Below are 13,077 nucleotides of genomic sequence, written 5' to 3' on the forward strand. Positions count from 1 at the left end.
TGTATACTTTTCACTCGGGAAAGATTGTATATGACTCTGACAACTTGAAAACTTGAAAAAGAGACCAACTTGAATACTAAAATTTCCCATTGGTTACCTGGCAAGGAAGCACCATACATCCATAGCAACCAAGGCCTTGGTAAACTCATCACTGATCACAGCCTTTAGCAGACACTGTACTGTTTTGCTAAACTGACGAGGTGTGGTGGTGGCGAGAAAGCTATTGAGGTATGTTACAGTGTGTTCATGTAGTGTTACTTTTGCTTGGGCATGCCCATCATGCATCACACCAGGCATCATGACAGGAAGTGAACATTCTGTATAACCTGTAAAAATGGAGGGAATGGTTAGAACATGTTAGAACATTTTGTAGAACAAAGAAATGATTAATCCAACAACTTTCTAAATAAGTTAAAAAATAAAGCTACAAATAGACGCTATCTCATCCATAGCAAAGCAGATCATAACTGACAAGATCAATAATTATTTACAAGCTAGCTTACATGTCTACAAAAAATGGTTCAGATTTCAGAGAGAAAATAAGCTTGGGTCTGTCAATGAAAGCCTTGAAAGTCTTCCCTTGCATACAGTGCAGCATGATACTGTGTAGTGTTAATAAATGTATTACTTCTACTACACAGATACTCTAATGTATGCAAACAGCTGAATAGGCAATTCTGATTGACCAATGGAATAGTACCCATGGTAACGACGTAAATTTCTCTCAGTTTATTCGTCTGTATTGATCAATCATTATAAATCTATCACTCACATTTAGCCACTGTCTGCAGCACACGTTGCACCACAGAGTCTACTGTTGGATCTCCCTCGACCACCGTGAGACCATGGTACATATCTCGAATATCTTCCTCACATTTCGGCAAGTGAGCCAGAATATTGGTTAATGTTATTAAATAACCAAATGGATGAAACTCCTCTTCAAGATCTGTGCGTTTCAAGAAAAGGAACTTTTGTAAAGTGAACCCCACAAGTCTTAACAGAACCTGAAATAGACGGATTCTAAATTGAACTTGTCACATGATTCATTAATTGGTTTCCTATTTGGCAAATATGTGTCAAAAAACATTGATCTGAACACAAAGGAAATGAAAGAACTGTATCCATCCTATGTGTATTATCTCAATATGACGACCACAGGTTTCTGTATATATATAGCCTTGGTACTAATTCTATCAGTGCCACTCACACTTATCTAGCATCATACTTCCAATGTGTTTACATTTTGTACTATTAATTCCACTGCCAAGTATTGGTGAGGAAGGTCCCAGGGGGACCCAGAATTCCAATATATTTTCTAAAACAGTTCTCCTTTTTTGTCAATTATTTTCAACTTCAAATTTATTTCAAAATTATGAGTCATATCTTATTTCTCTGCCTTTTCCTAATATTACTTTCTGTTGGAGTACCCATGGATTTTCTTTATAATCTGTCAGTCAGTCTGTCTGTCTGTCAGTCAGTCAGTCAGTCTGTCAGTCTGTCTGTCTGTCTGTCTGTCTGTCTGTCTGTCTATCTGTCTATCTATCTATCTATCTATCTATCTATCTATCTATCTATCTATCTATCTATCTATCTATCTATCTATCTATCTATCTATCTATCTACCACCTTTATTCACTTGAATAATACCTCTACTATCAAAAATGTCCTATTTCTATAATTTAATCATGATATCAAAGCAGGCATACCCTGTTTAGAGTTGAGAAGGTTGGCACAAAATCTTCTGCAGGGAACGAGCATTTGGAGAAGAGGTTCAATGCACACAAGAAATGATCTCCTCAATTCTTCCTCAGAATTTGCTGTAATGGACGGGGCAAGCAAGCTGGGAGGAAAATGGCTGCAAGATAAAAAAAACAACAAAAAAAACAACAGAAATGAATTAAAATGAAAGGTAGGACCATTTAAATAGCGAGTGAAATCTTGTTGAACTGAGATATTTTAATTTCCGGGAATAAAAACAGATTAAAGGTCCATATTGCATTTATCTGGAATTTTTAGCATTCCATTGTCACTAACATTTACTTTCATATAGCGATTGATGAAAGAGAGATTTATACTGTGATAGAATTTTTTTTTCGGCAAACAGAGCAAATGTACCGTACATAGAAATTATGAAGGTCATTCAAGATATAAATTATTGAAGAAACATACACGTTTCTGACAACATATAAGCAATTAATTTCAGCAGTGCATGAAAAACACATTCCTACCTGTTAAGATAAACCACTAACTCGTACAGTACTGTACAGCACTCATCCAAAGATGATTCAAACTCCTTCAGTAGATGTAAAAGCATTTTGGCAAATAATCCACAAATTTTGACTGTCTTTGAAAACCCCTTCTGGTCATTTGTTTGTGGGGAAGAACTGTTTTCCTTTGGTTCCAGAGGAGCTGATTTCAAAGCATGCTGGAAATGTGACCGTATCTCTGCACAGAGACCAGCAACGATAACAGGGACCTAAAGTAAAACATAAAAATAAAACAAAGCAAATAGCAAATATCTTCACCCAACAAGCTTTGTAGCTCAGTTTCTTCAAAGGTAACAATATCTTTACTTTGACCTCTTGTGGTAAATACTAAGGTGTAATTCACACAGAATGACAGTAAAAGAAACATGTTGTGTAATCACCACATGTAGCAAATTAAAATACCATGGAACTGGTTTGTTGCATAACCTGCCCAGTAATGTCATAGTTAGGATACATCCACTTAGAAATCAAGTTTATAGTCTACCATCAAAATTGTCCTAATGGTGAAGGATATTGGTCTAAAAGTAGAGGAAACTGAAATATTTTGAAAATATTTAAAATTGATCTAGACATCTAAACTAAGAAGGCATTGTAAAATTGTTTTAGATCATGAGGCATTGGAGAGGGAGAGAGGGAAGTTTGGCCATGTTATTAATTTGCTTTTCTCTTGTGTCAGTACTTCCAATCTCAAAACATTTGCAGTTTTCATGGACTAATAGGTGAACATTTCAAATGAAAATACCATCAGAATCATTAATCAATGGAAATGACAGATTCCAGAGAGCCATTTCCCTCTCAAGAATTCAGTCTCAGTTAAAAGACATGTGAACATACATGCTCATACATTCTGATTAACCATGTAAGCAGACCAGCCACAGACTGATTAATCATGTGAGCAGACCTGCCAATAGACTCTAATTAATCATGTGAGCAGATTTGCCCATTGACTGATTAACCATGTGAGCAGACCAGTCCATGCCCTCTGATCAGCTACTCTGATCTGTCATGTGAGCAGACAGGTCTGCTTAACCTTGCTTACCAGCTACAGTATAATTACCTGCAAAGAGATATCAAAACAATTCTTGTGTTTCGTCAAAAACTTCACCAGGAACTTCCAAGTGGTTGCCATGAGTGAAGCGTCCATGCTTCCAATGATACCACACAATCCATGGAAGTCTTTACCCACTGTTGACATAACAACAAGGCAAAGGTTACAACTTCAAAAACAACCAGAGATTATTAACATTTTAAATGTCTGGAATGATGACAGAAATGTTAGACAAATTCCACATCACATCAACTGGTTTTTATAGAAAGTAATAAGTAATTGATTTTCATGTACTAAATCTGCTGGTTAAGTTTATTATTTGTTTATCTAACATCTGTTTGTCAGGCTAGGATTGTAATTGTTGTGTATGTTAAAATCTAGATGAAATGTCTTAGAAATGACATATAACACCTTTCTTGAGCAGCAAACTTTACCTTTCAAATATTTTACAATCAACTAGGAATATTTCAATCATGTAGGAATTAGGAGTCTCGTAGAAATTATGGACACATCTAATGAAGTATGGATTCATCTACAGCTTAGGATTCATCTAGAAGTTAAGACTCATCGAGGAAATTAGCTCTCATTTAGAACTCTTACTAAAGTAATAAGTCTAGGAATTATGGACTCATCTGACTTCTTTAGGAATTATTATCTCACCTTAGAATTAAAACCCCCAATAGTAATTATAACTCATGTAGGAATCGGGATTTATATAGGGATTTTGACTGCTCTAATTTCCTGTACAGGGTTTGATAACACTCTGGAGTATTGGCTCAGTGGTTAAAGCTGGTACCTTCCAATCATAAGGTCACCAGTTTGAGTCACTCCAAGATTAATGTTTGTCATCCAGTTACAGAGTTGTTGACAATTGACAATTCATAATCATGGACATTAAATATGAATCTAAGAGACTGACTTTGGTCAGCTTGCGGCTTTGATAAGACAATGATGGCTTCTTCGCGAGTTCCTGCTTGCAGGAGGATCTAGAATCTAAAAAAAAATACATACATACATCATAGTACCATGTTATACTGTGTGTTAGGCCTACATCATTGACATAACACAAATAATTTAATACCTTGAGTAACTACTTGTTGAATATTGTCTTCCAGTGGCTGAATCTCGGCAAGGTCTAAGAGAGACATGAGAGCTTTTTGCAGAGTGAATGTCTTCTTGAAAAACAGCGATAATTGCCCGGACAAGGCCTCAAAGTGGACCGTGTAGATAGTGTTACTTTCCTGTGAGATGAAATAGAAGACAAACCTGTCATGAAAGGCATCTGAATAAAAGTACCAGCTTTAAGTATGAAACCATGACCGAATCGATGATATTGAAAGGTCTACAACTGAGTAAAGAGTGGAGGCGACTGGAATGTACTTATATAGATATTTAGTTTAATAGTCACCACTGAATCTCTGTACACAAGATCTTTGAAAGCAGTTTCATTTGGCACGTCATGCCTCAACTACAGACGATGAATTAAACGTTGATGAGAAATGAGAACAGTGTTACAAACAGTGTTCAAAACCCAATGTTACACTGAAGGAAATCTACAAATAACACTACCATGAATACCTTTTTAATGATGGACAATGGGTGCTTCAGCAACATAATTGTAAGCATGTTACACAGTTACATGTGTTAAGTCTGCAAGACAACTTAGGACATAGTACTACATATTTGCAGAAATGACGGGGAAAGGAAACAAAAGCATAAACACACACTCACTTACTCATACACACATACAGGGAAGACGAGTGCATTGCTTGGGGCATCAAGTATTCGCCACATGAAATGTATTGCTACAAGCACCTTGGCCACATACACATGTCACTGCTTTGTGTGTTAATATAATAACACTCTCAGGAGAGTTACTATGACACCATTGACTGTCTCTGAGGAATTGACCTTAGAACGACCTTTGACAGACTGGGTGTAGGTTTAATACAGAGGTCTCTGGAATAGTTACCTTACAGTGTTCGAATGACTTTCGTATGATGCTCAAAGTTGGCAACGGGATCGAGTGTACTTTGTTGAGATGGATGGCACTGCTGGTTTTCTGGGTGACACACTGTAATATTGATTCCAAGGGCCCTAATATATCTACACTCATCTATAATGTGAGTCAAATTAAAAAGAAATATGGAAATGTGAGACTTATAATAGGATTATCACCTTGCAAAAGTAACAACACAGAGAACGTTTAGCATAAACAATTAAAGGGTTGGGGTGGGGGGGGAGGTGGAAGTTATAACATATCAAACGTTACATGTACTTTCTCAAATATAACTATAATCATGTGCTGTGCAAGCTTACCTTACAGTAAGCATACATTTAGGTATGGGTATGCTTATACCTTGTAGGTGTTTCTCAAGTATAACTATAAGAATGGGATAAATTCTAAGCAGCATACATTTAGGTATGGGTATGCTTATCTTGTAGGTAATTCTCAAGTATAACAATAATAATGGGATAAAGTGCTATGCAAGCTTACCTTACACTAAGCATACATTCAGGTATGGGTACACTTATCTGTATATCATACATCAAACATACATACATACATACATAATATTTACCTGCAGGTGTTTCTTAAGTATTTCTTGTACTTGAGACGTGGTAGAGGCTTCATCTTCAAGACTAGAGAGGATGCTTGTTAGTTGAACATCAAACAGGTTTTGGACCTAAGAAGATAAAAATTTACCTTGATTGGGATGATATTGAGGACCAGGACATATTTTCAATGGTATTCCAGTCATTTGAGACCAAATTTCTATACAGAGAACCAAAATCAGAATTTTCAGAGACCCAAAGCTGGTGTTTCAATTCACCAAACTACACATCTCTTCTACAGTATATGGTCTTAGTTATATTACAACAATTTCCCACTGAGTACCAAACCAAGTCGCTATATGAGTGGTCTTGCTAAACACACAATCACAAAACATCAAGAATCCATCTATTAGGTTTTGAAATAGAGTTTTTGGACATTATTATTATTATTAATAAGAGAATCACAGTAATTTGTACTTTGCCGATGGGGTTGGTTGAAATAGTTTTTTATGTTAGTCTTGTATGTCTGTATGTATGTCATGAGAAGGAAAAAAAATATTAACAAAAATATTTAAAAAAAGAAATCCATGTAGTCACTTTCAGAGCCACATAACATCTTCCTACAGGTCATTCAACACCACAGTCAAATCTACACGGCTTAGCAAATAAAATAACTATAAATAAACTAAAATAACCTTTCCGGATTACCTCTGGGAATACGATAGATAAGAACTGTGATTCCAACTGATCAAGGCTCAGAAGAGGGACAAAGGCACCAGTCATTACGGCCAGGAGTGAAATCTTTCTTTCGGAAGAACATCCATTTGTGAACATGCTGTGAGCTGGCTGTTAAGATCATTTATCAGTCACTTAGAGGCCTGGTCGTACTGACTCATTCAAGAACCTGATTCTTTTGAATGAGGAATGTATGTACAGTATGTATGAATATTAGATCCTCCTGCAAGCAGGAACTCGCGAAGAAGCCTCATTGGCTTATCAAAGCCGCAAGCTGACCGAAGTCAGTCTCTTACATTCATATTTAACGTCCATGATTATGAATTGTTAATTGTCAACTGCTCTGTAACTGGACGACATACATAAATATGGGAGTGACTCGAACCGGGGACCTTATGATTGAAAGGCACCGGCGTTAACCACTTTTTAACCACCGGCGTTAAACCACCAAATAGAACCTTAATTGCAGCTAAAAACAGGTAGCTTCAAATCTTGAGGCGAAATGTACATTACAGTCAAGATGAACAACCATAAAAATTTGTTACAATGATCTCTTTGCCCTAATTTTTTTTTTTCAACAGGAGCAGCATTCCTTGAATGGTCCAAGATATAAATTGCCAAGCAAGCAACATGCAGTAAATGTACACCAGGAGGTTTGGATGTCCAACAGATCAGTATGTAACAATCTAACTAGATACTGATTAATGATTTCAACATTTATTTAGGTTCTTGAGTATACCCTATAAGTGTGGTGGATTCAAGACTAAGGATTACAGAGCCATGAATGTTGTTGATTTACTTCTTCAGTATGTGTGCGTGCGTGTGTGCGTGTGTGTGTGGAGATACTGGATACTAGTGAAACATTTAAGGACTAAAAACAGAAGGGAAAACTTCTTTGTTGAGCATCCATTAGGGGATCCAAATCACAAAAAAAGCGGAGGGAGACATAAAACTGCATAAACCATTCACCAACCCCCCCCCCCCCCCAACCAAATTAATGCTCATTTACAGAGATATAAAAGAAAGACTTTCAGTAAGGACAAGGCCATTTAATGTCCATCCTCATATGTCATTTTTATTGTACTTAACAGTTTGTCAAAGTACTTTCCTGAACTTCTAACCATCCAAGTTATTTGCAGGTATAGGCTACTAAGAAGTCCAAATACAATTTGTCTTCATTTAGAGAAAATAGTTTAACAATGACTTTAAAATGCGTAAGTGACCAATTTGTTTTCTTTTGTTTTTCTAGCTTATTTGGTATCTCTTATAATTAAAAATCGTTGCTGCAATAAGGATATAGTCAGCTTTGGAAGGATCTCTGCCAAATTCGCTAGACACTTCTCCCTGCTCCAGTTTTGAACATCCTCTAGCAATGATGAGGTTTGGGACATGATGGAAAATGCTGGCCGTATTTCTTCACTGTAGAGAAAGACATACAATTCAGAAAGTACATTGGAAAGATAAAAATTGGGGACAAACTAAAACGAATGACAGCGAATGACCGAATGACAATTGACTTTGTACAGGGTTAATTATCATTTGCGAATGACAGCGAATGACAACGAATGACAGTGTTGAGTGGATATAGAATGATTAACGGAGTGGAGTAAATGTGGTTATTGGTTTTCTGCGCAAAAATGATTTGAGGAAAATCGCATGTTACGTGGTTGCAGGGTTTTGGTGTAATTTACGGATAGAAACCACAGGGAAAGTTTGTGTGTGAGAATGCGCTTGAGTGCTGTGCTTTTTACCTCTGTAGATTTATATAGAAATATATCTGAAGCTGTTTCAAGATTATAGTATTGTTAGTTTCTAACAATTAATATCGGAAAAATGACGTTAAATTTTTTTTTAAATCAGACTTACAATTTCGCTTACTATAAGGTGCGTTTTTATCTTGTCCGTACTTTACTAGATCTAGATGCCCACGAAGTCTGAACTGTGATATCCGGTTGAAGCAAATGTCTGTTCTGTCATTACTGTCATTCGTTTTAGTCAACGCAATTTTTTAGTGTGTACAACATATTGTCATTCGTTATGTGTAACGCAATTGTCATTCGTTTTAGTAACACCCTAAAAATTGTACAGTATGAACTATGATCATGAACAGTGAAACAATTCTCTTTATATTGCTACTAGTACTAGTGCGCCAATATCTCGTATGTAATAAGCTCACAAATCTCACCAACTACATCCGAGCAATTTATATGTTGAAGGCTTACTTCCAGTTCCAAATTTTCGATTTATTTACTAGTAATCATTGTAAAATGAATAACGTCACGCCTAACCCTAACGTTAGGCCTAGCCAAAGGTCTAAGGTAGAGTACTAATACTAGTACTATTACTATGCAAAATTACGTTATCATAACAAGGCTATGCAGAATAAATGACATACATCGGCTACCTCAGATGTAAATATAAGTCGCTGTAAGTAATGTTGATCTCATCAACATGATAATGGGACAATATGACCTTGAATCATAGATATGCTAAGGCCTACCCCTTTTCACAATCGTTGATCTAATCCACGACTAACAGTTACACAGTTATATTTGTTGGATCATGAGCATGTTGGTAGCACGTAATTAATTATTCGTATATGAAGTCCGTGGTTACAACCCAGACGATCAAAATCTCCCGCGACTAGATCTGCCTTCCACCATCCGGAAGCGAGCATGTAAAATTTACTTTTTGTTTATAGGGAAAATAATAAACTAATACAATTACGGGAATATATTTTTTTATATTTTTTGCTACAATTAATGTATTTGGGGATGAATTCACTTAAATTATTTTGAAATTTGAAGAAATGTAAATGAGATACATATTAAAAAAAGTTCTTTATTTGAGCATTGAATACAATTTTAATTCTCTTATTACCTCTAATATTGTGGTACAGTCGCACTGAATCTTAGACGTTTAACACATGAAATGGCGCGAAACATGTCGTATGAACTACATGCATGAAACCACAACACGGTACGTGGGAGTTCGTACGAAGCTGTGTTGTTTGTGTTACTACAGCTAGCTCTGTATTATAATATAACTGAACTTTCTTGATTGGATTACGTTTGGTTAACTCTGTGGTTAGATGTTGGGCAATTAATGATCACAGCAATCAGCCATAAATTCCACAAAGTAGGTCGTTCTGTTTAAGATAACACAGGCTATTGTAAGGCCTGAAAACGATGATAACGATGCCATCAAAAGTCGCAGATGCCGTCATCCCTAGTGAAATTCGAAATAGGTAAGTAGGCTGTAGTGTAGTACTAGTAGCACTAGTAGTATGATACCCTAACGTTATCCCAAAGCTAACGTATTGATGTGCCACATGTATTTCTTACATTAGGCTTGTCCTCGCCTAGCCTAAGAGATTTACGTAGACAAGAATAAACCAGAACCTACTGGACATGGGCTAGGCTATGTGTTGATATGATTATTGTGGTTAATTATTTATTGTAAACGAGAATGTATGAAGCCCTCGATGACATAGCATAAACTAGGCCTAGCCTACTTGGCCATACTCTGTTTAGCCTTAGGTCTAACTCCAATGTATTGTTAGCCCTAACTAAGTGTGCCAAGTTAGTCACATATACTTAGGCTTGTTGACCTAGACCTAGGTATTGGGAAAAAATAAACTTAATTCTAGCATTTCATGTTGAACACGTAAAGTTAGGTGGTGAACTTACCACATTTTACGTAACTTTTTATTGTTTGTGGTAGGTAGCTAATTAGTCAGTCAAATTATTTTGAATTAATGTCTCGTGACTAATGGCAGTAATTTGACAGCTAACTTCCATAAATTAAATGACCAGGAGACAATAACAAGTACATTAACAATTGCCCTCTGTTGTACACAGAAAATTTGCCTAGTTTGGGTTGGTATGATTGAATAAGTTGCCTAACCTACTGATATATGCTTAGGTTACTTTGATTATAATTTAAGTCAGTTGCCACAGTTGAATTATCATTGTAGCAATTTTTAAACCGGGCATAGTTTACTGCCAATGTACCTGATAATGTAAAGTTGTCAGGTGCATATCTTCCATGCCCAATTGCTATTGCTTGCAAACATGTAGCATTGACAAACTAAACCCTAAAGTAGTATCTTAACTTAGACTAGCTTAGTGTAAATTTTGAATTATAGCTGTCACATAACAGCACCAAGTATGTTAAAAATATTAAATAATTAGTCCTACAATTGATCGAAAGTGAGACCACTTTTCCAATGTATGAAATTTAATTTTAGAAAACAATGGTGCAGTAGGCTATACCTTCCATAACCTTTTCAATTATGGAGAATAAATTTATATAAGTAAGAGAAAACACTTGTTAATAACTTTCAAATGTGTTTTATCTTTCTTTTTGACAGTTTAAGTGAGTTGGACAATGACTTAAAGGATGGTTGTGTGACAGAAAAGGTATTGTTCTTTGTAACATTACTCCTACAAATTCTAATGGCTTGAGAGTATGACGTTGGGATATTTGTATTTTATGCTGTTTTACTGGTGGTGATTTAGCTAGCCTTGTCTAGCATTTAAAATAATCAACAATAGAGTTTCGTTTAGTAGAAAAAAAGGATTAGGAGGGACCATCAAGTCCCCATCAAGGACCCTATAGAAGAGAAAACTGAAGACACCAAAAAATCAGACCCGATTACAATGCTTAAAGTGCTTGTCAAAAGCATTCTGAAACCCATTCACACTACTTGCAATTACGACTTTCTCCGGCAAATAGTTGCACTCATTCACAACCCTTTTAGAAGAAAAGTTATGCCGAATATTAATCCTACTTTGTAACTTCTGGAGTTAAACATTTTTACGAATATAGAACATTCTCGTGAATTGTCTACAGAGGTTGATACCTGGTACAATATTGGAATTGTTGTTTTACTTTTCCAGAGACATAGCTGATGTATAGTTCAACTATACTTGAGCACATATTACTTATATCCTTCACACTCTTCTAAGAACAATCTCTAGTAAAGTAAACTTTGTGTTCACGTCTACAGGGATACATAAGAAAGAAGCGTAGATTGCTGGCAGAATTTTTTCCTGAAGATGTAACAACTAGGTAAGACAAAAAGTTTTGCAATTTATTTTTGGTAGTGATGTGATATTAGAATAACAGGGATAGAACATAAGTGTTTTAGTGATTTTACAATATTGAAGTGTTATGATGTTACCATATCGTAGTGTTATAGTGATATTACTAAAGTGGTTCAGTGATGTATATACAGTGGTACAGTGATGGTACTATAGTGGTGCAGTGATGGTACCATAGTGGCACAGTGATGGTACTTTAGTGGTGCAGTGATGGTACTATAGTGGTGCAGTGATAATACTATAGTAGTGCAGTGATGGTACTATAGTGGTACAGTGATGGTACCATAGTGGTAGGGTGATGGTACCATAGTGGTAGGGTGATGGTACTATAATGGTGCAGTGATGCCACTATAATGGTACAGTGATAGTACCATAGTGGTGCAGTGATGGTACCATAGTGGCACAGTGATGGTACTTTAGTGGTGCAGTGATGGTACTACAGTGGTGCAGTGATAATACTATAGTAGTGCAGTGATGGTACTATAGTGGTACAGTGATGATACCATAGTGGTAGGGTGATGGTACTATAATGGTGCAGTGATGCCACTATAGTGGTACAGTGATAGTACCATAGTGGTGCAGTGATGGTACCATAGTGGTACAGTGACGGTACTATAGTGGTACAGTGATGGTACCATAGTGGTGCAGAGATGGTACTATAGTGGTAGGGTGATTGTACTATAGTGGTAGGGTGATTGTACCATAGTGGTACCGTGATGGTATTATAGTGGTGCAGAGATGGTACTATAGTGGTAGGGTGATGAAGCAACTGTTTAGGGATGTTCTAGGGAGTTTATAGTGTTGCAGGGATGTTACCTTACTTGTTACTGTGTTGCTGCAGTCTATGTTTCAGTGTGGTAATACATTGCACATTGTTGCTTTTTTGCTTCTACAGATTGAAGGAACTTGACGAAGAATTAGAGGAAAAAGAAATTACTGAGGTATTTTGAATATCAATAGTAAAATAGTAATGCCCATGTAGGTGTCTGTTGGGCATATCAGTTTACAAGACACTCATATTACTGTACTTGGTTAGCAATACTTAACACACTCATCTAAGTAAGTGCTCTTTTACAAAAGAAAAGGAAATAATTATAATGTTAGCTAGTTGTTAGAAATATACTGACAAATGCTCTTCAATGTAAACTAGAACAGTTAATACTTGTGTAGCCTGGGTTGTGTACTTTTATTTGTAAATAATTTATACTGGAAAGGCAGCATTCAATATTACTTTCAGTAACTGACTCAGTTGCACCCAAAGGGATTATTCTGTAACAAAATCCTGATAGAGAAAAAATAGTTCAAAATTGCTGGTCTCTCCAAACCCAGGACAAATAGTACTTTATTCATAATAGTGTATTTTTCT

The 13,077-nt window shown here is 36.2% G+C and overlaps 2 protein-coding genes across 4 annotated transcripts in view; one reads left to right on the forward strand and one right to left on the reverse strand.

Annotated features, from left to right (window-relative positions):
• The window catches only part of LOC139963515 (FIGNL1-interacting regulator of recombination and mitosis-like), an 18,032-nt gene extending 8,768 nt beyond the window's left edge, over positions 1 to 9,264 (reverse strand). The window contains exons 1-11 of one of the 3 annotated variants that reach the window (XM_071964346.1): positions 9,107 to 9,264; positions 7,904 to 8,025; positions 6,580 to 6,707; positions 5,898 to 6,002; positions 5,288 to 5,431; positions 4,397 to 4,556; positions 3,325 to 3,452; positions 2,229 to 2,476; positions 1,707 to 1,855; positions 773 to 946; positions 98 to 326 (exon numbers count right to left, since the gene is read on the reverse strand). In XM_071964346.1, coding sequence (XP_071820447.1) covers positions 98 to 326; positions 773 to 946; positions 1,707 to 1,855; positions 2,229 to 2,476; positions 3,325 to 3,452; positions 4,397 to 4,556; positions 5,288 to 5,431; positions 5,898 to 6,002; positions 6,580 to 6,707; positions 7,904 to 7,997 — 1,559 coding nt within the window. In that variant the 5' untranslated portion in view covers positions 7,998 to 8,025; positions 9,107 to 9,264. Of the gene's footprint in view, positions 1 to 97; positions 327 to 772; positions 947 to 1,706; positions 1,856 to 2,228; positions 2,477 to 3,324; positions 3,453 to 4,396; positions 4,557 to 5,287; positions 5,432 to 5,897; positions 6,003 to 6,579; positions 6,708 to 7,903; positions 8,026 to 9,001 lie in introns of all 3 variants that reach the window. The other 2 variants (XM_071964348.1, XM_071964347.1) reach the window with 2 other exon arrangements.
• A 312-nt stretch (positions 9,265 to 9,576) lies between these two features.
• LOC139963930 (DNA (cytosine-5)-methyltransferase PliMCI-like) overlaps positions 9,577 to 13,077 on the forward strand; it is a 31,652-nt gene continuing 28,151 nt past the window's right edge. Inside the window, exons 1-4 of the mRNA XM_071965164.1 lie at positions 9,577 to 9,853; positions 10,979 to 11,027; positions 11,618 to 11,679; positions 12,607 to 12,652. Of these exons, the coding sequence (XP_071821265.1) occupies positions 9,795 to 9,853; positions 10,979 to 11,027; positions 11,618 to 11,679; positions 12,607 to 12,652 (216 nt within the window). The 5' untranslated portion in view covers positions 9,577 to 9,794. The remainder of the gene's footprint in view (positions 9,854 to 10,978; positions 11,028 to 11,617; positions 11,680 to 12,606; positions 12,653 to 13,077) is intronic.

The sequence above is a fragment of the Apostichopus japonicus genome, chromosome 22, assembly GCF_037975245.1.
Source record: "Apostichopus japonicus isolate 1M-3 chromosome 22, ASM3797524v1, whole genome shotgun sequence".
Taxonomy (NCBI): domain Eukaryota; kingdom Metazoa; phylum Echinodermata; class Holothuroidea; order Aspidochirotida; family Stichopodidae; genus Apostichopus; species Apostichopus japonicus.